Source organism: Anopheles coluzzii, chromosome 3, assembly GCF_943734685.1.
Source record: "Anopheles coluzzii chromosome 3, AcolN3, whole genome shotgun sequence".
NCBI lineage: Eukaryota > Metazoa > Arthropoda > Insecta > Diptera > Culicidae > Anopheles > Anopheles coluzzii.
Window position 1 is genome coordinate 36,612,693 of NC_064671.1, and position 26,974 is coordinate 36,639,666.

At 45.4% G+C, this 26,974-nt stretch overlaps 1 protein-coding gene across 5 annotated transcripts in view; it reads left to right on the forward strand.

The window, feature by feature from the left end:
• The first annotated feature begins 587 nt into the window (after window positions 1–587).
• The window catches only part of LOC120959930 (mucin-19), a 61,017-nt gene continuing 34,630 nt past the window's right edge, over window positions 588–26,974 (forward strand). The window contains exons 1-3 of one of the 5 annotated variants that reach the window (XM_040383719.2): window positions 588–1,039; window positions 2,619–2,746; window positions 18,758–21,174. In XM_040383719.2, coding sequence (XP_040239653.2) covers window positions 21,087–21,174 — 88 coding nt within the window. In that variant the 5' untranslated portion in view covers window positions 588–1,039; window positions 2,619–2,746; window positions 18,758–21,086. The other 4 variants (XM_040383718.2, XM_040383716.2, XM_040383720.2 and 1 more) reach the window with 4 other exon arrangements.

Genomic DNA, 26,974 nt, shown 5'->3' on the forward strand with positions numbered 1-26,974 from the left:
GGGGGACGCCTGTAATGGACTGCTGGTATTTAGTTAAGATCTTTTGAAAAAAAAGGTATTCGAATGATTCCTAGAGCTAGACGTGGAACCATTCTCATATAGATCGCATCGCATGGACAAACATACATTTTGGCAATACGATAATGTAGCAATCATGAAAGAAATAAACAAAAAGTGTTTCAATCAAATCAACTTTAACTGGGGCAATAAAATTAACGGCCGATTCATACAGTGGAAGTTTTCATTTCGAAACATTTCAAATTATTTTGACAGTTAATCCCAGACGCTTGGACATGAAGTGTTCGGAAAGCGTTTCACTCTATGGGTTGTTCTCATTTTATTAAAAAACCCCTTTAAATGAATTCGTCTCATGTGCAATAGGAAACTTATCATTATTTTCATGAGGTTTAACTCATATTCATTGAATTTAATGGTCGTGTTCCCCATCTACACCGATTCCATTCAACCACACGCAAAAACGCTTCCCTTTGCATGAGTGTAGCCGCGCCCTGTGCGCGCACCTGTCAGCGCACCCATACCCCCGGATCCAATACTTCACTCCGGGTTAAAAGCCTGTGTCGGCCTTGTCGGCGGCACACACACGAACGGGGCGCACGCTTCGAAACCCGCTTGAGTGAAGCAGATTTCAGCAAAGGCCAGCATCGCCACTCCAAAGTGGCATTCGCCATTCGTCTGTGAACTTGTACAATAGTGCTCGCCTCACAAATCTCGCACGACCGACCGGACGGTGGTGTACACGCGCTCTCGCGGTGGTTAGCGGCCTAGCGTCTCAACAAAGAAAAGCCCCGAGTCCGTCACGACGGGCGACTAAAAGTGTGCGGTTATTCGTTTTTTTTTGCTTTCTTGGTTGCCCTCAGCAAGCCCGCGGAGAACGCATTTCTTGTTCCCGATTGTAGCGAATACAAGAGGCGCACACACAGAGAGGCAAGCCGAGATCCGGATGTCAGTGCGGAGTTGTCATCTTTCCCGCAGGAGAACTGTCAAGTGTGCGAGGAGAGTGTCTGCTGGCGACGAAAAGGTAGAAATAATGCGTTGCCAAGGCTAAAAATCTACAAAATCGCGCTTTCGCGTGCGTGCGTTGTGAGTGTGTGTCTGTGTGTGTGTGTGTGTGCTGGTGGGATTTGGATTCGTGCAATTCCCGCACAGCGAGTGCGTTTTGTGATATTTGGTGGAGGTGGCGGTGGTGGTGGGATGGTGTTGCTCACGTCCCTCCTCACAGATCCACGATACAGTGCCGGCGGTGCAGAATACAGAGCCAACTACGCTCAACCAAAGGGCGAAAAAAATCACACACACGCACAGTATACGCTCTTCCTAAACCTTCCGCTTCGCTCCTGTGGGGGTATGCGGAAGATTGGTGTGTGTGTGTGTGTGTTGCGAGAAGGGAGGAAGATGTTGGGTTTGTTGAAATGAAGATTAATTGAGAGGCAGGAGAGAAGATGGGGCAGTGCGCTGCTGCTGTGGATCTTGTGCGATCGTCGCGAAACGACGGATGTAGTGCCAAACCTTGTTGTATGTGTGTGTGTGCGGATTGGTCTGAATTGGTGATGCTGCTGACTGCCGAGGAATATTGTGGCGGCGGTGGTGTTGGTGGTGGTGGTGAAGGAAAACGGGGAGATCCTCCGCGTTGGCCACTGAGCGACGGGAGCAGAGCAGTAAGAGAAGGGGTGAAGCGCACCGCGTTGTGTCCGTGAAAGAGTGAGCAAAAGGATCGCTTTCGATCCGAGTGCTATTGTGCATCAATGTTTGGCTGTGTGTGTGTGAAGAAGGAATTACGTTTTCCTTGGCGGTGTCTCGCGGATTATTACAAAATCCCCACCTCCCACCGCCGCCAATGTAGCATCATAAATCGAACAGTTTTCGATATGAAAACTGTCAAACGGGAAGCAATAGAGCACCAGTAATCGTGTGACGACACACACACACACACACACATTACTTCATAGGGAGAGGGGGTGCAATATAGGGTCAGTGGGGTAGTGTGGGAGAGCGCACCAGTGCTTGTAAAGGGTTTTTGTTTTTGGGTGCGACGGGGTGTGTGTGTGTGCAAAAGGGTTGTGCGGTAGTATTGAAAGGGAAAAGAGAAGCGCGAACTTCTTCGAGCGTGTTTGTGTGTGTGTGTGGTTGCGTTTGTGCCGATTTGCCGTGTGACGTATGTTACACAGTGCGTCGCCTAGACGTGAGGAGCTATGAGGGAGGGCTTGGGACAACGAGGGTCGAAACAATAGAGGACGTGTTTAGTACGTGAGAGCAATTACAAAGGAGTAGAGCAGAAAAACAGAAAACAAATCACAGCAAGCCGTGCACACGTCCGCTCCATATCCCGTTCGATGTACGCGCGCGTTTGTGTGTGTGACACTGCTGCTTGTGTGTGTGCGCTTCTATCCTTCTCTATTGCTCTGTGTGTGTGTCTGTGCGCTGTGTGGACTTTAAATGACAGTGTGTTTTTGTGTGTCGTTTTCGGCTGCCAAATTTTCATCCCTCATTGCTTCCGGCAGCGTCCCCACTGCTGCTTCATCAACGCGCGTTTCGTGTGCTGATGTGTGTTTTATTTTCTATTTCTTTCCTATTTTTTTTTTTGCAACGGCTGTGTACAGAGCGGATCTTCTGTTGCAGACATTGAAGATGCATTCCACAGCAGCAGACGGATCAACCGGACCGACATTATTAACGGAGAATCCCGCAGCAGCAGCTTCCTAACAACATGATACGGTGGTAAACAACGGTAAGCACGGGAACGAGAACGATAATTATCCTTGCACAAAACTTTGTTGATAAAAATGTCTTTGTTTTTGATATTTTTTTTTTTTTTAATATTGATGGTTACTGTTTTGTTGGTTAATATTTTGTTGTATTAATGTACGGGGTTTTTAAATGTATTTTTTAAATATCTTTTTATTTCTTATCGAATATTGTATTTTGATTAATATTCTCTCAAATTTAGCAACTTTTGCCAATAAAAATGCTGCTTCTAACGAATTTTAAAGCCCATTCCCCTTCTAAGCAGGCTACGACGCGCTGCACGTATCCTTGCAAAGGACACCCGCAAAGTTCAATAAACTGGGAAGGTGTGGGAAGGCAAAAAGTGAAAGTTTTTCCTCCCTGCCGTTATTTGCTGGTGTTTGCCTGCAGTAAACTGCATTGGAAATAATTTAAAAAAATGTCTTCAAAATAGATTCTACTTTTAAATGTGAAAAAGTGGTTGTTGTCTGAAGTTTTCAGCAACAAAATTCAATCCAAAACCAAAAAAGGACCTTTGGATTTTCTTTGTTCGCACGCAACATCGTTTTTTTCCCCGATAAATGATGACGTTCGCACAAACGGCGCGCGCGTTCGTATGTGTGTGTGTGCACTCTTTGTCGGTGTGTGGGGAGTTTCTAGTAGCAAAGTATCCTTGCGCGCACGTGTGTGTCCTTACATGACGTGTGGGGCATGTAAACGGGCATGTCTCTTGGAGTCGGAATGTCAGTGACCAGATAGGGTTATAGAAGGGATGTGCCTTCCCGTTTCGGCCGATACCGTGCTTTGTTTTCTTTTTACACCACCAGCTCCCCTTAAAGGTGGTTGTGCGTGCTAAAGATGTGGGGAAGGGTTCTGCGTGGCGTACGCGATAGCCGGCTTTTCAATCGCCCTGCAATTGAGAGAGTGAGAGAGAGAAAAAGAGAGAAATGGTGCGAGAAAAGGTGAAACGGAAGCGAAATAGAAGCGTTTTGGAGTAGATTCTCTCAAATGTCTAAGAACGATGATGAGTAGATATGTGTTGGTGTGTGAGAGAAAGAGAGAGAGAAAGAGAGTAACAAACAGCCTGAGAGCAAGAGAGACGCGATGCGCACATTACATCCGCTGTAAAAGTAGTTAACTTCGAAACAAAGAGGCCCTTCTACTAAACCGGGGCTAAACGGGCGACCAGCTGGTTTTTGTTAGTTTGGCTGGCCACTGGGAGTGCTCTGGCGTGTGTGTGTTGCTGTTGGAGTAAAGGCAGAGAAATTGAACTCTCCACGTGGTAAAGTGGTGGTTGCAAAAGTGTGTATGGTGGTGAGAGCAGGGAAAGGATGGACGGCGGGGGATGGTCATGCGTGTTGCGTGGGGTGGGTGTAAAAGGGGTTGCAAGTGGGGCACACACGTTCATTAGCACCCGAAGCACGCGATGAATCGAAGTTTTGTTTCGCGCTGCGTACAATTTCAATAGAAAACATTTCCAACCTAAGGAGATAGTGGGGTTGACTTTTATGACTGTCATGACTTTTACCTTAGAAAATGAGTTAAATACAGGACAAAGTATGGGTAAAATCCAACAGTCCAACCCTTTCTGTTTTAAGTTCGTAGGCTGAAATTTCAGTCTGTCAGCTGGGTTGCATTGTTTTGCTGTTTTCGAGCAGCTATCTAAGTCGGTATAATATACAGGTGGGCTTATCCCAAGGTAAATGAATTTAGAAGGCTGATTTTTATCGCTTCTGTTTCTGAATCAAGATTTTAAGATTGTTTGGTGTATTCGTCAAGCCTCCAGAAAGCTTGTTTGAGCAAAAGTTTTCACCTGTCCTGTTACAAAGTGACGTTTAAATTTGATTATAAAAACATGCTATGAAACCACTTGGACTACATACATTTTGATTCTATATTCCATCACCTGATCCCTTTAATGCACCTTGGGATAAATGTAAACATCACCTTGTTTTGCCATTTTTTCGAGCAGGTACTCGAATGCCTTTTCTAGCCTTGAGGCTAGAATAATCTAGACTGAAAATTGCAGGCTAGTTTGTTGTGTGGTTTTGTATGGCGTGTTTACATGATTTCAGCCTCCAAATGTCAAAATCCATACAAAAAGCTGACTAGAATCGTGAAGGGCCCCAGTACAAATTTTAAGCTTTTCCTTTTCACCAATTTTTTTCACAAATTTTAAATATTTCATGTGACGAATTCAAACTCAAGAATTTCATGATTTTGGATTGTTTTGTTTTTTAAATTATAAAGACTTGACGGCAATTTGTTATCATCTGACAAAATTAAGTGACTCCTATCGCATTTCTACCATTTCTAAATTCAATGATGGTTGTCTTACTTCACGCTCGAGTAAATAATTCATTTCGAAGGAATTAAGGAAATAGATTGTGGAATAAATAGATATCACAGAAAGTAACTGTACCTTTTAATACATCCAGAATGCATCAAATAATGATACATTCAAACACCCATCGCGTAATTGCACTGACCACCCTCAAATGGCGCTGACCGCCATGGGATCATGGGCGCATCTCAACTATGAGGGCTGGCGAATGTTAAAAGACCCATAAATCAGTAGACCCTCGTCATAGCAGGGGAGAAGATAGGTCATTTGTGTGCAGGAAACACAGGAAACACAACGATAGGCAGCTACGGTTGACACGTTGGCATTTTATTGCATTTCAAGCCGTAATGAATGAGAGCTGTGATCGTTATGTGACACATTCCCAAACAATCCATACCACACCACCAAGTGGGAGTAAAAGGGTATGAGATGGAAATTACTGTAATGAAATGTTTGGTCTTGAAGTTATATTGTTTGAAAATTGCATCCAAATTGATCAAATAATTTGCTTCAAAACATTATGTTTCCTTTAGTGAATACTTTAACCGAGGCTTGAACTGTTCAAAAGTACAATAGATGTTTGTTGAAGGCTTTGCTGTTATTGACCTTTTTCGCTAAACTATGCTTGCGTGAAAGAACACCAAAGTCCTTGAACATTTATTTAATTTTTTCAACCAAGAAAGAAAGTGAAAAACAGCACCGATCGAGCGAATGTGTAAAATGGGAAGAAAAGAGATCGAAAAGCTCAATATTGTTGTACCTGTGCGTTGTGCCCGTACGCGCCCAAAAACCAACCTCACATCCTGTGTGGTTTTAAGCAACGGTCGACCATTCCTCCTCTCCCCTTGAAACAACATAAGCATCCCAGCAGCATCCTGTCTCAACGGGGAAAAAAAGGCCAGCAAAGCAATAACACCGCATCAACACTTTTAACCGCCTCGCGCAGGGGCAGGTCCTTCGCGCGCGCTTGATGGAAAAGCAAATGGAGAAATAAGAAAGAAAGGAAGCAGAACGAAGGGCGAAGGCAGCAGCAGCAGCATCAGTCGGAACAAAAATCTCGACAATTCTGCTTTATGCGTCTCATCATTTCACCCCTTCTACTCGCCTTTCCGTGCTTCACAACACACGCACACACACACACACACATGCATAAACTTGTCTTGTTGAGATATTCGGGTTTCCTTCACCTTTGTGCAGGTTGTCTGTTGTTGATCCTGCACCCTTCAGCGCCTTTCAGGCTCTCCTTTTACACCTTTTTCGCTTTAGTGCGACAGAAAGTTTTGGGAAACGATCAGCTAGACTTGTGATGTGCTCTTTGGAGCGCACCTACGACTCGGATCCGACTCCGGCTATTGTTAGTCCGATTCCGACTCTGTCAAAATCCGAACCACTAGTTGCGCCCGGAGTTGAAGTCGTACGGAGTCGTCCGGAGTCGTTACGAGTAGTTCGGAGTCGTTCGGAATCGTCCGGAATTACCTGGAGTCGTTCGGAGTCGTCTGGAGTCGTCTGGAGTCGTTCGGAGTCGTCCGGAGTCGTCCGGAGTCGACTGGAATCAAAGTCGGTCGGAGTCAACGGTGCAATATCCTTGTGATCACGCATTTCATTTCGTTATAATTTTTTGTTTTTCCCTTTGCGCATGTACGCTGGATGATTCCAACTCCAACCGATTCCAGACGACTCCGGACGACTCCAGACGACTACGAACGACTCCGGACGACTCCGACTCGGAACGACTCCGGACGACTCCGGACGACTCCGGACGACTCCGGACGACTCCGGACGACTCCGGACGACTCCGGACGACTCCGGACGACTCCGGACGACTCCGGACGACTCCGGACGACTCCGGACGACTCCGGATAATGGGCAGTAACCTTCCGGAGTCAGTTTCTAAATAATCGGATTTGGATCGGAGTCGACTCCGGATTTTTGCCAGCTTTACCCATCACTATACTGTACATTGGATTTTCTTGTTCAATTCAATGATTTTTGCAATCAATCGTGTTATTCCCAAAATTTTATTAAATAATTTAATTTCTATAACTTGGTTTAAAATCTTAATTTAACATCTTTTTAAAATATTTCATAAGGGACAACATTGAAATGTCCATTAATATCCAACTTTCTAGTGTTGATGCTAATTTGACAACTTTTTCTCCGCTAATAATTATTAGTTGAGCAATCCCCCAAACTTCATCTCATCAAATGATTCACTTCACCTTGTACGCATCGTTCACCAATCATCTACGCGAATGATTTGCGCGATGATGGAGGAAAATGGGTAAACTTCTCAACAAAGCAAATCCAAAACGATCAGTATGTCACTGGCTCTGGAAGGGATCATGTTGCGCGTGCGGCTCCGTGTCCGTGCACCTCGACCGGACCGATTAATCGAGCTACCACCATCAACACCACCAACACCACTAGCCGCCAGCTGATCGGCAGAAAAGGGAAGCGAACCCCCCATGCATGCGCAAGGGCATCTAAGACGCGCGCGCGCACACACGTGTGCGTGTTGCTTGGGGTTGGTGGTGGTGGTTGGCTTGAAGCAAACGCGAGTTTAAGCGTGCACTAATTCGAGGTTATTTTTATGCTTTCCCACTCGTGCGCGCACTCCCTTTCCCTCTCTCTCTCACCTGCCGCCCTTTCCATGGGATCGTTTCTTTCAAACGCTTCCTCGGTGTTGTCGATCATCACCCACTTTCTTTGCACATTCGTCACCGCGAAACATTTAGCAGGGTGGCAGCGGTGACGGTCGTGAATGGGACACAGTGGAGGTGCCGCCGCGCAGTGAAAACGTGTAACGTTCCAACGGTCATATGCAAATTGTGTCGTCGCGCGTGTGCTGTCCACTTTGTGTGTGTGTGGTTTATTGTATGTGATGCCGTTTCAGCAGGTCAATCTGCATGCGAACCGGCCGATTGTGTAACATGGATAAACAATGCGGTGTTTGACTCTTTAAACATTCGTTGGTCGGTTGTTTTTGTCTACGGTAGCTTGCCGAAATTTGTTGGAGTTTTACGTTAAAAGGGTATGTTTTGTTTGGTGCTTGGAGATTCAGGAGGACACGGTAGATTAAATGTCATTCAGCTTTGGATAACCAAACACTTCTTCCGTTTGGAACAATATCAAAATGGATCTTCCTATGAATTGCCCAGGGAATAAATTAGGAATAATCTTGGTTATATTTGTGCGATAATCTAATAAGGATCCACAAAGCATATTTAATAATCGCATAACCAACCAAAACTGGCACTCCATAACCGCCCGTCTAAGAAGTCAGTACTCAACCACTCGTGTAAAATACACTTTTGAACATGAACACATAGAAGCGGTACTAAAAAAAATCTCCATTTCCCAATCGCACGAGGTCCAATTCTCATAGTGTGTTAATGCTACTCAAACGTCATGCTTTCAAATGGAGAAGATCGCGTTAGACATAAGTGATCACTCCAACGGCTGACTGGCTGGACTGGATGGTTGCGCAAACACAGATATACATTCCGTAGAGAGCGAGAGAGAAAGAGAGGGAGGCTGTAGATCCGTAGAACCATTCTACGACATGATGATCGTGGGTCGAGGGATCTCGACGCCTAGCCTTCCCTTTTTTTGTTCATATCGTCTTGGAAAGGAAGGCATTCATTACGAAAGCGAAAGAATACTCTACGCACGAGGTTGCTCTATCTCTCTCTCTCTCTCTCTCTCTCTCTCTCTCTCTCTCTCTCTTTCTCTCTCTCTCTCTCTTTCTCTCACCCCTAGAGCCGAGTTAATTAACCATCCATCCAGACTTCCTCAATGTCAAGGTCATTTGGGTTGCGTCTGTCTAGATCTATTTTCGGGATTCCTTAATTCAATTTACCCCACGAGCACTTCTCCGGCCGCTCGTGGGGCGGTTGGCGTGCGCCTGTGGTGGTGCGTGGAGTGAAGAAAGAAATGGCTCTTCCACATCAAGTTCTTTCCTGCCTTTGGGTAGAACGGGGTGAGCTCGCGAGACCTTTGACCGTGACTGACTGCTCTGCCTGCCTGCCAGTGCGTGTTTGTGTGTGTGCTCATAATCATGCTAGTATGGTCGGCAACATAGACCAAGGGAAGAAACGATTCGTTCAATCGATCGTGTACCCACAGCATCTGCTGTTCACTTTTGGCAGTATTTTCAGATACACGTTACCAGTACAGACTTGAGTGTTAACGCTAATGAAGTTTTTTTTCCGATTTTCATATGAACAAAGAGTTGGTAGTGTCATTACATTGAAGAAAAGGGAAAAAACAATTTTCACCTTCATTTATAACAAGCGGGACTGTTCTTGTGTGTGGTGGAGTGGTTCGGTCTTGGGATAATTTAGTTAGCTTGTAGAATTCAACCTGTTTTCTGCGGTGTTTGATAAAATACTGACAAGGGATATTATGCTACAAGCTATTTTCATTTTCATTTCATTTATTTTGTCTAGCTAATGGTTTAACAAAAGTATACGTTGCTTATAACTAGCCTCAACCATGGTAATAGGTGAAGTGTGGATAGGAAAAATAAAGGAGAGCAAAGGATATTTAGAAAGGAAACTAAAGAAGGAATATAAGGAGAACACTAGCTGGAACTGGTGTCGGTCCACAGCCTAGATCTATATGACGCCGAAGAAATGTCACGATCAAATAAGTGGGAGGGAGAAATCGTTGAAGAAGCGTCTGATGCAGTTCAGAAACGGATCGCTCATGCCAAATTGGGTTCGACGGCTGGGAAAGTGCTAGAGGACGATGTTTTAGTAGACGGGGAGGGACATAAAAGTCGATAGAGGAAAGAAGATGAGAGACGTCGGCTGCATGGAGTAGGATGTGGAGGCGATGAATGAGGATCGGGCTTGAGTACGGCGTAATTCGAGTGACTCAAGCTCAAAAAAATTGAAGATGGACAGGATACAGAGGGAGTTGGTGTCCAGGGTCGAGTATTCTCCGGAGTGCCAAACGTGTGAACACCTTTTCTGCATGGTGACTTGGCAAGGATAAGCGACCAACTTCCGAAGAATTCCATTTCTCAAAACATCACAAAAAAGTAAGAATTTTGATATGTTTGCACAACAGAATACTTGATTGAAAACCTGATTGTAGTGTTCCGCTTTCCTATATAAAGGCCGGGCTACATTGATCGTACTCGCTGGTGTAATTTCGATTTTCACTAGCGCATCTGGCGGCGGCTGACCGAAGCATTTTGCCAAACAATTTGGAGCCGCTCCAGAAAATACGTTAATTTTCCATGTTTTTTACTTAAATCGGAGGAGAAAAGTTTTGTAAAACGTAGATACACATGTCTTGCACGCATTGCATCCATTTTTGCAATGGAAAACGATGGAAAAACTACTAAATTTTGAGATCCGGCAGGTCCATTCCCTCGATGACCAAAAAAAGCTTCCACCAGCCGCCGCCAGATGCGCTAGTGAAAATCAAAATTACGCTTGCGAGTACGATCAATGTAGCCCGGCCTTAATGATTGATGAATTTAGAAATTACCCATGATGAAATTATATCAAAACGATCGAACGAGCGTCATTACTTGTAGAGCTTTGTTTTTTTCCGAATCATTTTTTTCAGAATCAGAATTGACTCCAGAAATGGAATTAACTCCGGAATGAGAATCAATTTTTGAATTGAAATAAGAAGTTTCAGAAGCGAAATCCGTCCGGGAATCTCCATGAGAATGGATCGTCTAGAAGTAAATTTTGATTCTTTGCGGCTATCAATACGTGACATTATTACATCCAAACGTCTCTTCTTATGGAGATGTCGAAACCGGCTCCGATTTCAAAGCTAATTCTGATTTTGGAGCCAATTCCGATACCGGAGCCGATTTTGATTAGGGTACCGATTTGATGTTCAGCTGCTATAAATTACCAGCTAGATTTTTTTCAATCCAAAATAAACAAGTTTCATTACAATTGAACAATTGTTTGAAATACATATTCTTCAGCGCGATTTTTTTTCAGCCACAATGACAGCTTTGCTTTTCTGTGTTTACACACGTAGAAAATATTATATGAGGTAATTTCAACTTTGGGCCGGTCTGGTGGTACAGTCGTCAACTCGTACGACTTAACAACATACCCGCCATTTGCTCAAGCCCGGAATGGAACGTGCTCCCATACGCAGGACTGACTATCCTGCTATGGTAATACATAAGTCATTGAAATAAGCCTTGACTGACAGCTATTGTTGTGCCAAAGAAGAAGAAGAATTTATACTTCAGAAGAGTTTGTTCGTATGTTAAAGAAATATACATTAGTTGAGAAATTGCGTTTATTCAAAAAAATGAAAATATTTTAAAAATGGAAATGGAATTTCGAGTGGAGAAGGAATCAAATCTTTCGTGCATGACAGCTTTTTTAAATGGAATTTGACAGTTGGCGGCCTAAATCATGTCAACACTCTATATAAAACCACAACCAACCTGCAATTTTCAGACTAGATTATTTCAGGCTTAAATTAGATTCGAGTACTTGTACGAAAAATTAGGTGGAGGAATTCAAAATCTAACTGCATGAAGACCAGGTGATCTCATTGCCTGTTTTTATAACCAAATTTGAACGTCACTTTTTGACAGGACGGGTGAATTTTTTGCTCGAACAGGCTTTCTGGCAGCTTAATGAATCACAACACAACACTTAAAATCTTCTTTCAGCAACAGAAGCGAAATAAATCAACCTTCTAAATACATACACCTTGGGATAAGCCCAAATGTATATTATACCCACTTTGATAGCTGCTCGAAAACCGCTATACAATGCAAACAGCTGACAGGCTGAAATTTCAGCCTACGAACTTAAAAAGGAAAGCACCCCAGAGTTAGAATGACCATCCAAAAATCACTCGACTTAGCGAGCGCTCTAGCGGTCTTCGAAAATGAAATCTGACTTGAAAAATGTATGCAATTTGACATGTTCGAGACGATGTTTTTTTGTGTTTATTTATGCGAGTTATTTGACAGTGCTTCTCCATATACGTCGTGTACGTTTGTTCGAGTCGGATGTCTTGTTCGATAGCTGTCAGAGCGTCGCCTTAGTTTTTCGCCATTGCTCCGCCGAACCTGCGATCATCGAATCTCGCCCTGTAGCTGCTCGGTGCTGATAAGGTCGCAACTATACGTAGCTTATCATAAGAGCTCTTTCTCACCGGACGAATGTGACACTTCGTGCGTTCGACGAACGTAGCTCAGTCCGGCGCTGTAGTAGCTCAATATACCGAAATAGGCACAAACTCTAAACGCACTCGCGAACTTGACAGTTCAATTGACTTTTGGCCATTTTAATGTTAATATTAAATATTAAATAAATAAATTAAATACAACTATTACTAGTGTTGCCAACGTTTAAATTAATCAAAACAATTCAAAAAATCACCTGTTTTTGCAAAGTTTAAGATTTTTGGTTTGAACGCGTAACCGACAAAGATCGTGTTGCGCTCAAACCTGCAGCGTGTACGAGCACCACGATCTGCCATTCGATTTTCATTCATACATTTGGAAATGAGCTAAGTTCGTCGAACGCGCGAATTGTCACATTCGTCCCGTGTGAAGGAGCTCTAATGCGTAACTTATCGTGATCGTAGCGGGGCAGGTTGCTACACTTAAGCTGCAAAATGATTGAAAACCACTGCTGCATTTCTATTGAAAATGTTTAGAGCTGGTTTTCGATAAAATATGATTAATTGCGATGATAAATGGAGTGTCAGTGGAGTGTCCTGCCCACAGAGTTTAACTCTTTTCATGTTAAGATCGGCATTAAAAAGTCACACACAGAACAATCTGGCATGTCATCAAACTGGATAATTCGACTGTTTCGAATGAAGCATCAATTACGCGCGAGGCAAGTAGCTCTGGTTGCAAAATTGAGGTACAGGGGATCTCGGGGATCGAGATTCGCGGTTAATGGGGACCGAAAACGGTCGCAAAATACCGCGTCAGTCGAATCTCGTAATTTTCAGCCAAAATATTACTAATCTTTGTCTAATTTGGCAAATAGGGGGTGGTTATAGCCACCAAATTAAATATTTGATATGTTTCTACTGAATTGAATAGTTTAAACCTTTTTAAATGGTATTTTACATTCGATCAATACGGAAATTATTTGGTATTTCACAATGGATGTGTCAAATCAGTATAATTCGCTCAAAGAACTGTCAAATTTGGAAAACCGCGTATCTCCGAATCCGCGTGTAAGAGGTACCGTGTATCTCGGGGACCGCATGTACTTTTGCAAATGTCACTCTACTTCTATTTGCACGGTGAGAGATGAGATGTAAGTAGTGAGTTCTTCAGTGTAATGAACATAAAGCACGTGTATGGAAGTTGCCCTGCTCACACCGGCCAAAGATGAGATGAGTGTATGCTTGGGTACGTGCGTTTATGCATGCATTTTTTCTTCATGTTCTAGAAGAAAAAATGCACCGCAGAGAAGAGACAAGACAAGAGAATAAGTTTCGCGGCTGCATTCGTCTCTAGGTACTGATTGGGGTAGACCAGGGGCCTCCAAACTTTTCACTATTTATTTTAACCTCTACCAAGTCGTCGCGGGCCGCATTACAGACTATTGAGGGTCGCATGCGGCCCGCGGGCCGAAGTTTGGAGATCCCTGGTCTAGACGCCCCAGATAAAAACCATTTCCAAAACCTCCAAGCGAAACGGCACCCATTCAGTGTTGTTCTTACACGGTGCCAGTAAAACGATAAGGCATCGAAGGAAAAAGGTTGTTTATTATTAGGCGCGCTGTCCTATCCAAAGTGTTTCGCCGGCCGGCAAGTGTAGAGTTTACTTGGATTTCGCTACATGAATTACACCGTATACATCACAGGTTATTCTACGTCAAAATGACCTTGGCTACATTCTTTTTGGTAATTGTGGAACGGACAATCAGTGGATCGCATCTATTTACGCATTATTTTATACACTCCACTGGTTCTGTTGTCAGTGTTTGTAGCAATACCGCACTGATACGGGTATGGTCTGACGCCTCTCGAAGGCTAATATAGGATCTCCATACCCTACTCCGACTCAATACGTCCACGGCGTACAGAACGGTAACATATTTCTCCAAATATCTGAGCTTGGGTATACGGGGAAACCCAACCCCTTGGGAAGATGGGCTATATGGCTAAATTGAGCGGGGGGGGATGACCAGCGTCTGTTCTCCATGTTAGGGGCGGCTGGTTGCCCCTTCTGTCCTGGCATCCTACGGGACTTTAATCAGCTAGGATGCGTAGGCCCTACGACGAGACTGGAGGTTAGGGGAGAGGCCTTGCAAGCCACCCCTGGGAAAAACATAAACGCAACGAAAGGAAACCAAAGAATTTCGAACCGGACCAACCGATACCGACCCACGCAACCGAACAAGGCAAACGATTGGAAACTCGGAACATGGAACTGCAGATCTCTCACAGCACCCGGAAGTACCCTCATTCTTTCGGACGAGGTGAGGGCCCGTGGCTTCGGAATAGTAGCACTTCAGGAGACGCGCTGGAAAGGAGTGACGGAGCGCCCCTATCGTAGCGATTGCACGATCTACCAAAGCGGTGGTGAAAAGCATGAACTCGGTACGGCGTTCCTGGTCATAGGTGAGATGCGAAAGCGAGTGATCGGGTGGTGGCCGATCAATGAACGGATGTGCAGGTTGAGGATTCGTGGCAGGTTCTTCAACCTGAGCATCATAAATGTGCATAGTCCGCACCTTGGAAGCACCGATGACGATAAAGACAATTATTATACGCAGTTGGAGAGGCAGTACGACCGCTGTCCACAACACGACGTTAAAATTGTCATCGGGGATTTTAATGCTCAGGTCGGACGGGAGGAGGCATTTAAACCGACGATAGGAAGTTTCAGTGCCCACCGGCTGACCAACGACAACGGGCTTCGGCTCGTAAACTTCGCCTCCTCCAAGCACATGAACATTCGCAGCACCTTCTTCCAGCACGCACCTCGCTTCAGTTACACCTGGAGATCACCGCAGCAAACACTTTCCCAGATCGACCACGTTCTCATCGATGGAAGGCACTTCTCGGACATAATCGACGTAAGGACCTATAGAGGAGCAAACGTCGACTCAGACCATTTTTTGGTTATGGTTAAGTTACGCCAGAAACTGTGCGTGGCCAACAAACTGCGCTATCAGCCCACCCCAAGGCTCAACACAGACCGGCTGAAACAAGCTGTTGTGGCGAGGGACTTCGCAATCGCGCTTGGGGAAGCGCTGCCGGAGGACACCACTACCGAGGCGATGTCTCTCAATGACCACTGGCGCATGGTGGAGCAAGCCATCAGCAGCACGGCCGAGCGAACAATTGGCCGCGTGACCCATAACCAGAAGAAGGAATGGTTTGATGATGAGTGCAGGCGAGCACTCTCCGAGAAGAACGCCGCGCGGACCCGCATGCTCCAGCGCGAGACCCGGCAGAACGTGGAAGACTACAGACGACTGAGAAGGCAGCAGACCCTACTCTTCCAGGACAAGAGGCGCGGCTTCGAAGAGTCGGACGAGCAACTCATGCAGCAGCTATCCCAGTCGGGGGAAACTCGTAAGTTCTACAGGATGCTGAATGAGGCACGGAGCGGTTTTACTCCCATGACCGCTATATGCCGCAGTGAGGAGGGAGATATCCTGTCGGACGAGCGAGAGGTGATCGACAGATGGAAGTGCTACTTCGACAGACACCTGAACGGAGCAGATACCAGAGCAGACGCAGGAAGCAGAGGAGAGCAACCCTACGACAGCCAGCATGACAATGACGAAGTGCCCCCGCCATCTTTGGACGAAGTCATCAGCGCCATCAAACAGCTGAAATGTAACAAGTCAGCTGGCAGCGATGGTCTGGTGGCCGAACTGTTCAAGATGGGTCCGGAGAGGCTTGCCGTCATCATGCATCGGCTGATTGTTAGGATTTGGGATCAGGAAGAACTACCGGACGAGTGGAAACTGGGTGTCATACACCCAGTGTACAAAAAGGGCGACAGGCTGGACTGTGCTAACTTCCGGGCCATCACAGTCCTGAATGCTGCCTACAAGATCCTGTCCCGAATACTCTTCTGCAGACTTTCGCCTCTTGCTACAGATTTCGTCGGCAGCTATCAAGCTGGATTTGTTGGAGGTAAATCAACTACCGACCAAATCTTTACTCTACGGCAAATCCTCCAGAAATGCCGAGAGCACCAGATCCCTACGCACCACCTGTTCATCGACTTCAAGGCGGCATACGATACCATAGATCGGACCGAACTATGGAACACCATGCAGCAGCACGGATTCCCTGGGAAGCTGGTACGACTGTTGCGGGCCACTATGGACGGGGTGCAGTGCAAGGTGAGAGTGACAAACATGCTGTCAGAAGCGTTCGAATCTCACCGGGGTCTGAGGCAAGGGGATGGACTCTCCTGTTTGCTGTTCAACATCGCTCTGGAAGGTGTCATGCGAAGCGCGGGCTTCGACATCCGGGGCACGATTTTCACCCGAACTCTCCAATTCCTTGGCTTCGCGGATGACATCGACATCATCGGGCGAACATCTGCGGCGGTGTGCGAGGCGTACACCCGACTGAAACGCGAAGCCGCTAGGATTGGATTGAGGATCAATGCGACGAAGACAAAGTACCTGCTTGCCGGGGGCTCTGACCGTGATAGAGCCCGACTCGGAAGCAGAGTATCAGTTGACGGCGACGATCTCGAGGTGGTAGAGGAGTTCTGCTACCTTGGCACGATCGTAACTTCGGACAACAACGTAAGCAGCGAAATCCGAAGGCGCATTGTTCAGGGAAATCGTGCCTACTACGGGCTCCACAAACTCCTGCGATCCAGAAGACTCCAGCAACACACGAAATGCGCGATATATCGCACACTGATACGTCCGGTGGTCCTCTACGGGTACGAGTCCTGGACTTTACTGACGGATGACGCCAATGCACTCGCCATTTTCGAACGGCGGGTGCTAAGGACTATCTTTGGCGGTGTGTGCGAGCACGGCGTGTGGAGAAGGAGGATGAACCACGAGCTAGCTGAGCTGTTTGGCGGTGCAGACATCCTGACGGTCATCAAAGCCGGAAGGATACGCTGGCTGGGGCACGTGATGAGGATGCCGGACTCATGCCCCACCAGGAAGGTGCTCGTCAGCGACCCGTTCGGCACGAGGCGTAGAGGAGCACAGCGAGCTCGCAGGCTGGATCAGGTGGAGTCGCACCTGTCGGAAATCGGATGCAACCGTGGTTGGAGGACTGCAGCCCAGGACCGAGTTTCCTGGAAACGAATTGGCGACCTGGCCATGTCTACGAGACGTGCTCATTGAGCAGGCCAAGAAGAAGAAGTTTATACACTCCATTGCAACCACGTGATCATCATACGCTTTTACTGACTTCTGCCGTGTTACAGCAAGGTCGGAAAATGATGTCATTGGCGAAATGAATCCGTTCTAATGGCGAAAGCTGCACCGTCGCACACGTGTGTGTGTGTGTATATAGGTCTCGAAGATTGGGGCTGGGGCTCTCTGCTAGTTCTAGACCCTTCTAGTAGCAGAAGAAGAAGCATACTACTCCTCTTCGCTGGTATCTGTGAAAACATGAGAGAACTGGAGAGGTTGTCTTATGCGATGCTTCAAGCATGGAAGAAAACCAAAAGCCCGACGGTGGTGTGGCTTTTTGGAAAGGAAGAAGAATCCGTCCGGGCAGTGCGTCGTGTGCTTTTCTTGTACTGTTTGCAATCGTCTCCTCGTGATCACGTGATCGTCTCCCCATTGGCGTTTAATTATCACTCTATTGTATCCACCATTTACATGCGCAACCATTTTGGAATGGCAGGACACTGCATTGGTCACACTGCAAGCAATACACTACATAAATGTGTCGTTGTGTCGGTCGGTCCGCCTCTATTTGTGGGCCCGTAAGTTTGTAGGGCGTATGGGTGCGCTCGCATTCGTATGCGTAAGCGTGTGCGCAAATATTATTCCTACGTGGAGTGTTCTGATTGGACTGGAGCGAATCCTAGAAAGAAAGTTTTTTCCCTGTCCGCTGTCTGGTCTTCCCAATGATTGTGAAATTGTTCATAATTTTCTTTAGTTTCTTCTTCTGCAACGTCTGAAACATCGGCGATGGCGAACACAAAATGGCATGGCCGTGATTTGGTGAAATTCTACAACTACTTGCCATACGCCTTTGAATTCAGTTTCCATCGAAAGCGCAAGACCGTCACGCCATTTCCACTGTTCTCTGGCTACGACAGACAAAGGCAAAAAATGATGTCATCCGCAAAATATTCCATTCTAATAATGAAAGATGCAACATATAGTCGCATCACCACACATCGATCACGTGATCCACGGCTTCCCATTGGTGTTACGGTTCATTGTTACGCCATTTTCTCTAGTCCGTGTATGGCGAAGGGCGAAAGCCCCCAATGAAGATCGCATTACCAATGGCTACTTCATTCAATCTGTTTCTTTTTGGGTTTATGGTTGTGATTGTTTGCACTGTACGTTTCTAAGAGAACTTCTTGTTTTACAGACAATGCAATTGCTTTAGAAAACTCAACGACATACCATTATATTACGACGTCGTAATATTCTTTTATTTCACGCCTTCTAATTTATATTATCTAAACAACACATCTAATCCAATGTTTCCTTTGCATTCTCTCTCTCCCTCTCTCTTCCACAGTATCCGGGAGTACTTACAAATCTAACCAGTGCAATTTTAGCGTGTCGAACGGCGAGTGTGCAATGTGTTGTTAGTTAATTCCCCTCACCCATCTGACGGTGTGGGGTGGAGGTCTGTGTTTCGTACCCAGTGTGTGTGTGTGTGCTGATGCTTTTTGCAAATAAAAAGCGTTAACAAAAATTGTTTTAAACTTCAAGACACCGTGTGCTCTACACAACCGTGTAGAAATAGAAGCAGATCGACGACCGGCATGAGACGACCGGCAGTAGTGCAACGGCTCGATAATAGATTGCCCACCATCATCATCATCATCAACGGAAGGTGCTAAGGCTGCCACGACGCGCGTTAGGGTTTGTGTTGTAGCGAAGCGATCGTGTCGCGCGACACTATCATTCATCCTGCCAGCAGAAGCGAAGATGCTTCCCCGGGACGTAGCATGTGTGCGGGAAAAGGAGTGAGTGGGGTTATGCGTGTGTGCTGCAGCAGGCAGTGGGGCGCATAACGACGATAAGCGTTGGACTGCTGCCGCTGCTGCTGTACTCCTGGCAGCTGAATGCTTAATGGAGAACGTACTGGTGTGTTGGATGATTTGGTTGTAGTGGTGGTAGTAGTAGTGCCTGTCTCTGCTAGAGCGGTGTGCGCAGGGTGTGCATTATTCAAACGCAAACGGCAATACAGTGGCGCGTGTGTGTGAGAGAGAGAGAGCAATCCTAGCAAACACTCGTTTGCGGCGGCGTTTTGCGCTAAGGAAACGGGTTGGTGAATCTAAGCAGGCGGCGATAACGTGCAATATTGAAAATTCAGAGCCGTCGTTACCCAGCAGCAGTAGCATCTCCTACTCTCTTTAAGGTCGAGATGATGGTGCGTTACACAAGAACCCGACCTGTGTACCGTGCGGCGCGTGAATAGTATGTGTGTGGTGTGTGCAATCCGTGAGATGTTAGTCATCCTGCTTCGATAGTACACTGGACCCAGGGCTCTGTACTGCAGACATGTACGACGGTGTACAAAGATTTTAACGTGTTTCCTGTGTCCTCTTTGTGTTAACGTTTGTGTGAGTGTAAGTGTATTTGAGTGCGCGCGCGCGTTTAAGGTGTGTGTTTTTCGTTGTTGTTGTTATTATTGTTGTTATTCGGGGCACTCCGTGTTGCGTTCCGTTTGGCAAACGCGGCAGGTCGTGTCTGTGTGTTTGTTTGAGCGTTATCACCACACCACCTGCTGCCACCTCCTCGGGGCCGCGGTTGAGTCGGCCGCGCGCGGTGGTTTTTTGTCGCCATTCGCGCAGACAGCTCGGCAGCTTTTTAGGCGCAGGCGGTGGCCGCTCTCGTGTACCCTCCCACCTTCCCTCCCCCGTGTGCAATGTGGCCGGGTGTGCTGTGTCTGCAGCAGGAGGGAACCCACCGTGTGCTATCAGCTCACGTAGCGAATGGAAAAGTGTCGTCGCGTGTGCGTGTGTGTGTGCAATAGATCCACTGTTAGTCATCTGGTGAGCACACCTAACAGTATGTGAAGAGTTCCGTGCGGAAGCGATAGAAGAGGAGTAGTAAAGCAAAAAGGAAGCAATGGCTGGACAGTAAGAGCGTAGTGTTGTCGCATGTGGTTTGGATGGGAAGTGCGGCGCGCGTGTTTGACGGAAAGAACGCAACCCGTGTGTGTTCTGGTGTGTGATAGTGAAACGGAGAGAAATGCAGGAGCATTGTAACGCGACCGGGAAGATAGGTTAGAGAAAAAAAAATAGCAACAACAGCTGCCGCCTGTAATATAGAAATATAGTGTGTCGCCGATTGTGAAACAACTAGCTGTTGTTTTGGCATTGTGTATAGTTATAATATATAAATTTCTACAACCACTCGTACGATTAAGTGCAATGAGCTAGTTAAGCTTCAGCCAGCTCTGTCTGTTCAACGCTTGTTGTCGGATTGCCTAGCAACCGACCCTTCAATCAACGGCAGAAGTTCGACAATTCTCGCCTGCTTTTTTCACTAAAAGTACAAAGCATCACTCCCAGGCAGTGGTGATACCCACCCACACACACTCACCGAACTCATGGGAAGCCGCAGGAGGAGCGGGTCAAGGTGCACTAGCAAACATTCTGTAACGTAACGTAACGGTAACGGTAAGAAGCATTACTAAAGAGGCTAGCAGAGCACAACACTAATATAGGCCAGCGACAGGCTTTTGTGGCACAAAAGTTACAAAAAAGAACAGAGCTACCTTCCTCAAACACCCCCCTGGCCCAGCAAGCAGTGCGAGGAAAGAACGGGCGACGGCTGGGTCGACGTATTTGCGCACTGCGCTGCTGTACCGCATCAACCGCGCCATCCGGGACATGGCTAACCCGACGAACTTCATCCGGGAGAAGGTTAGTGGGCAACGGTTCCGCTACACCGACGATGAGTTCAATCTGGACCTTACGTGTAAGTATGCTTGCATTTTAGCAATTGAATCCTTGTGTATTAGTCTTTTTTCAAAGTAGAGTTTGACATGCGGAACTTTTGATATTGTGGTGAAACACGGTTTGCTGTAAATCATTATGATTTTATAGATATTTCGGTCGTTGGTCAATGAAAATAGTGATAGAGGAATGAATCTTAATAGATCTGAACACTAGTGATGGGAAAAATGAAGTTTTTGTCGGAATCGATTCCGGCTAGCTCCGCAGTTTTCTGGAATCGATTCCGGATAGTAGGTCCGGAATCAGTTTTCGGAATCGATTTCGGAATTGACTACGGAATCGGAATCGGAATCGGTTCCGGAATCGGAAACAGCTCTCGAATCGGAATTATTAGCTCCTAAATTAGAATAGTCTTCCAAGCAGAATCAGTTTTGGCATCGCCATAAAAATAGACGCTTGGGTCCAATCATAATACGTATTGATAACCGCGAAAAATTAAAATTTAGTTGTAAAAGATCCCTTCTTATGGAGATTCCCGGACTGATTTCGCTTCTAAAACTTATTTTTTCAATTCAAGAATCTAATTCTAATTCTGCAGTCAATTATGATTCCGTTATCGAAGCAAATTACGATTTCCAGGCCAATTCCGATTCCGGAGCCGATTCTGATTGCGGAATCGGCTCCGGAGTCAACTCGGGAATCGGCTCCGGAATCGGCTCCGAAATAGTCTCCGGAATTGGTTCCGGAATCGACTCCGGAATCGGAATCGATTCCAGCATCGGAATCTGCTCCGGAATCGACTCCAGAATCGGAATCGAATTCAGTATCGGAATTGGCTCTGGAACTAATTCAGAACACGGAATCGGAATCGGGTAGGTCCGATTCCGAGCTCCCACCACTACTGAACACACTCTAAACAGGTCTGCAAACATGGTTCAGATTCAGGTGTTTGAAGAAATTGCGTAACTCAATAAAAACATTCTCCAATGTATAATTTCTTTATTTTAAAGACGTCAAATGTATTAAGTTAAGAAGCGAGTAAAAACGTGCTTCAAAAACGATCTTTTCTGGTTCATTAAAGCTATAGAAGCGAAAAATATCCTATAACTGAGCGTTCTAAGTCGTTCGGATTCGTTTAGAATCTTTTAGAATCATCCAGAGTCTTCCGTAGTCGTTCGGAGTCATTCGGAGTTGTCCGGAGTTATTTGGAGTTTTCCAGAGTTGATCGGAATCGACCGGAATCGGAGTCGATCGAAGTCAACAGGAGCCGTCCGATGCAATGAGCCTGTTATCAGGAATTTCATTTCATTTTCATTTTGTTGTGTTTTTGTTACTTCCGCTTTGCGCATGCACTTCATATACAGGCCTTTGTTTCATAGGCCGATTCTGGCCGACTCTAGACGACTCCGACTCCAACCGATTCCGGACGACTCTGGACGACTGCGACTCCAACCGAATCCAGACGACTCCGGACGAATTGTACTCCGGACGACTCCGGACGTTTCCGGACGTTTCCGAACGACTCCGGATAAATCTGGGCGTTCCAACCTTCTGGAGTCGGATCTGAAATTATCGGAGTAGGATCGGAGATGACTCCGGATTTTTGCCAAATTTATCCATCACTAGTTTACTTGCTACGCTTAGTTGTTTCACTCATTTCATTGCTTGATTTAAATAATTAATTTAGGTAATTACCTTTTAAAACTTTTGTTCTATTACCATTCAACTACCAGTTACTGTTGATTAGTTACTGTAACACGTTAACAATAGAAACCAGTTATAACTTTTGAAAAAAGTTTAATTTCATCAACTCTTTTGTAAACTAAGATACCGATCTTCATAGTACATCGCAATGTACTTCTATTACTGAACTGTTTCCATTCTCCTCATCTTGATCCCTCCGAGGATCGCACGAAACGTTCTGCCACCAAGAGGAGAAAAAAAGACCGTATCGTTTAGTACAATTGTAAAACCATTTTGTTCCACCACCACCATCCATCGGGTCAATGATCGCTCTCGCTCTCTGTGTGCGTTAGCGGTGGCCGTTTGACGCTAGAGTGCACTTTTGCCCAATGCAAAAACAGACAACAAACGGGGGTAGCTCAAGTCTGCTTAGTCGATGACGGCGAGACGAGGGAAGAAGGAAAAGGGGACATGTTATGTGTGACCACAATTGCCCGTGCACTGTCCTATTTCTTGATGTGTATTAGTGTTTACTTGCAGTTTTTTTTCAGCACAAAAATTACTTGCCAAATGATTTCAAATATGACAGTTGACAAATTGCAAACTGCACGACCGATGTACATCGATGACAGTAAATCGTGTGCCCCCTTTGCCACAGGTTTTTTTTAAGTGTGTTGTGGGTGTGTGTGTGTATGGGTGCATGCGAGCCCTCAAAAATCATCCGCCTGCTTTTAAACCTACTCCCAGCCCAATGCACGCGTCGTCCAGTCTTTACGCTTCGCGGGTCTTTTCGCTCATAAATGACCTTCACGAAGTTTGTCACACACACACACACACGTACCCCCGTCAAGTACGTGCGCGATCGCGTCACAAGTGTTTTGTGCTATTTTTGTTCGAGGTCATCGGGAGACACGGCGACGATATATGGCGATCGACTCGGTCGCCGCGGGGGCTGGGCAAATGGGGGGAGTGCACAAGAATGCGTTTTTTTTTTGAGAAATGCCAAGAAAAAGGAAGTTTGGAAACGATCTGTTGTCGATCAAATTTCTAGTGCTGGATGTGTGTAAATGCTGGAATTGCTTTTTTGTTTTTAAATGGAGGAAAAACGCTAATTTAGATGTTAAGCCAAACCGGATAAGATAATACAACACACCAAACGATATTTATTGGAAGGTAAATATATGGAGCTTTATGATCAGCTGAGGAAATATTTACATACACTGATCCGAGTTTACAGATAGTCGATCACACGAAAATGTTACACAGCTGAGGCACAATGGGGCTTTCATATATTTTAACACCTAAATAAAATTTATTCTATTTTCAGTCGTTTCCACCAAATTTTGACTCTAAGGCATCAGTTTGTAACGCTAACCCATCTGTTTGTGTCCGTTTGAAAATTGGTATGTTTGAATCTTGTAAAAATTATGATAATTTTACAATTTTCAAATTATGAAATTTTAAAAATTCTAAAGCCACTGCTTACACCTGAAAATATATGCCGACTATTTTACCCCACTAAAACTTCCAAAATTTTCATAAAAATTGTTAAAAAGAGTTAATAAAAAAGCTACTTAACTTAATTTCAATAATTTTGAAATACACAGTAAAGCGATTGACTCACTGTCCAAAATTGATTCCTTTGTGGTGGATTGCTTATAGCAATGTCTTAGTTGTAATCAAGTAGCCATTGGTTACAGCAACCGTGGTTACACTGAATATCGAATAAATGTAGTTAGTCTTAGTTCACTCTTAGAACGGTTTACATCGTCTTTTAATCGCTCCCACATTGGTGACCCCGACGTGATCTCCGGATTGTTATTAGTTCTCCTGATTTGAAAATTTGTGAACGAACATGTCTACCGAAAACGTTTCTAACGAAAAAACTTCCCCTGCTACTGCAGCCGTTTCGGTTAAACTTCCGGAATTCTGGAAGAACGATCCATCGTTGTGGTTTTCGCAAGCTGAAATTCAGTTTTTGTTGGCCGGCGTTCATAAGGATGAAACAAAATTTTATCATATTGTCGCTAAACTCGAACAATCCGTGCTTTGTCATATAGCCGATTATGTAAAACAGCCTCCTGCGACAGGAAAATATGAAGCCGTTAAGCAGCGCCTCATATCTCGATTCGAGCTCACGGAACAAGCCAAAATGGATCAGCTACTTGGATCGTACGATTTTGGAGACCTTCGTCCTACGCATCTTTTAACGAAGATGCAGGAACTTGCTGCCGGATTGAATGTGAATGATTCCTTGTTAAAAAGACTATTCCTGCAAAAACTTCCAGCTAATATACGTGCAATACTTAGCATCCACGATGGAAGTCTTTCGAAGCTAGCGGAGATGGCAGATAAAATGATAGAAATGGCTCTTCAAACATCAGTTATCCATGCTTCTGTGCAAAAAGAAACGACGGAAAATTTAGCAGAAGAAGTTGCTGCCATGAAAGTAGAGCTACGCCAAATGAAAGCACGGCAACCTGAGCGCGGTCGATTGCGTTCCACTTCTCAAAATCGTACCAATGAAAACATCTGTTGGTATCACCGGAAGTATGGAAATCGAGCTACGCGATGTCGAAGCCCTTGCCAGTATCATCAGTCAAAAAACTAGATTTCCGCCCATCCGAAATCGGCGAGGTGGGCGGATTAAGAATCAGTCGCCGTCTGCAAATATTCGACAAATCTTCTGGTATTCGGTTCTTAATCGACACGGGATCGGATGTATCGATAATACCTGCATCCAAGATAGAGAAGACTCGAGAACCATCGCCGTTTTTACTCCATGCAGCAAACGGAACGAAAATACGAACGTATGGGAGCAAGTTTGTTTCAGTGGATCTCGGACTACGCCGAAAGTTTTCGTGGAATTTTTTGCAAGCCGACGTTACTTCTGCAATTATTGGTGCCGATTTCCTCGCGCATTTTGGTCTTCTTGTAGATCTTGGAAACAGAAAACTTATTGATGGTGGTACTAAATTACACACTGTTTGCGGATTATCGAAATCTTCGGTTTACGGTGTAACAACTATAGAAAAAGATCATCCTTTTCGAGACTTGCTGGTCGAATTTCGAGAAATCACCGCCCCGCCGACAATGCGCACTGAGGTAAGACATAATGTAACCCATCATATTCAAACCACTGGACCTCCAGTTGCTTCCAAACCTCGTAGAATGCCGCCAGACAAACTTCAAGCCGCTAAAAAAGAATTTGAGACCATGATGGAGCTCGGGATTTGTCGCCCTTCCAAAAGCAGTTGGGCAAGTCCACTTCATTGCGTACCGAAAAAGAATGGTCAATGGCGCTTTGTCGGAGATTACAGGAGTTTAAACCGGATAACTGTGCCAGATCGTTATCCTGTGCCACATATTCACGATTTGCTAAACAATTTCTTAGGTAAGAATTGTTTTACCACTCTAGATTTGGTACGAGCATATCATTTTGTTCCGGTCGAGGAAAGCGACGTTCCAAAGACTGCTGTAATCACTCCGTTCGGGCTCTTTGAATTTACCAAGATGCAATTTGGATTATGCAACGCGAGCCAGACATTTCAGCGCTTTATGCATCATGTCTTCGGTGATTTGGATTTTGTGGTGGTGTTTGTCGATGATATATGCATTGCATCGTCTAATGAGGAGGAACACCTATCGCACGTGCGAACTGTCTTTGAGCGCCTCAAATCAAACGGCTTGGTACTGAACTTGGACAAATGCAAGTTTGTCCAAACAGAAGTCAACTTTTTGGGGTATCACATCAATGCATCTGGTATCAAACCTCAAGCTAATCGCGTTCAAGCCGTTGTTGATTACAGTCGTCCGATTACGGTGAAGGATCTTCGACGATTTTTGGCATTGCTGAATGGTTACAAACGCTTCATCCGGAATGCTGTCTCATTGCAACAACCATTGCAAGCACTCATTATTGGGAATCGAAAAAACGATACAAGAAAACTTCAGTGGACGATCGCAGCAGACGAAGCTTTCGTGAAATGCAAGGAAAGTTTAGCAAACGCAGCTTTATTGTCCTATCCTGACTCGTCAAAACGAATGGGACTGATGATTGATGCTTCGGATACAGCGGCAGGAGCTACTCTACAACAAAATGTCGCTGGCGCATGGCAACCGCTGGGGTTCTTCTCGCA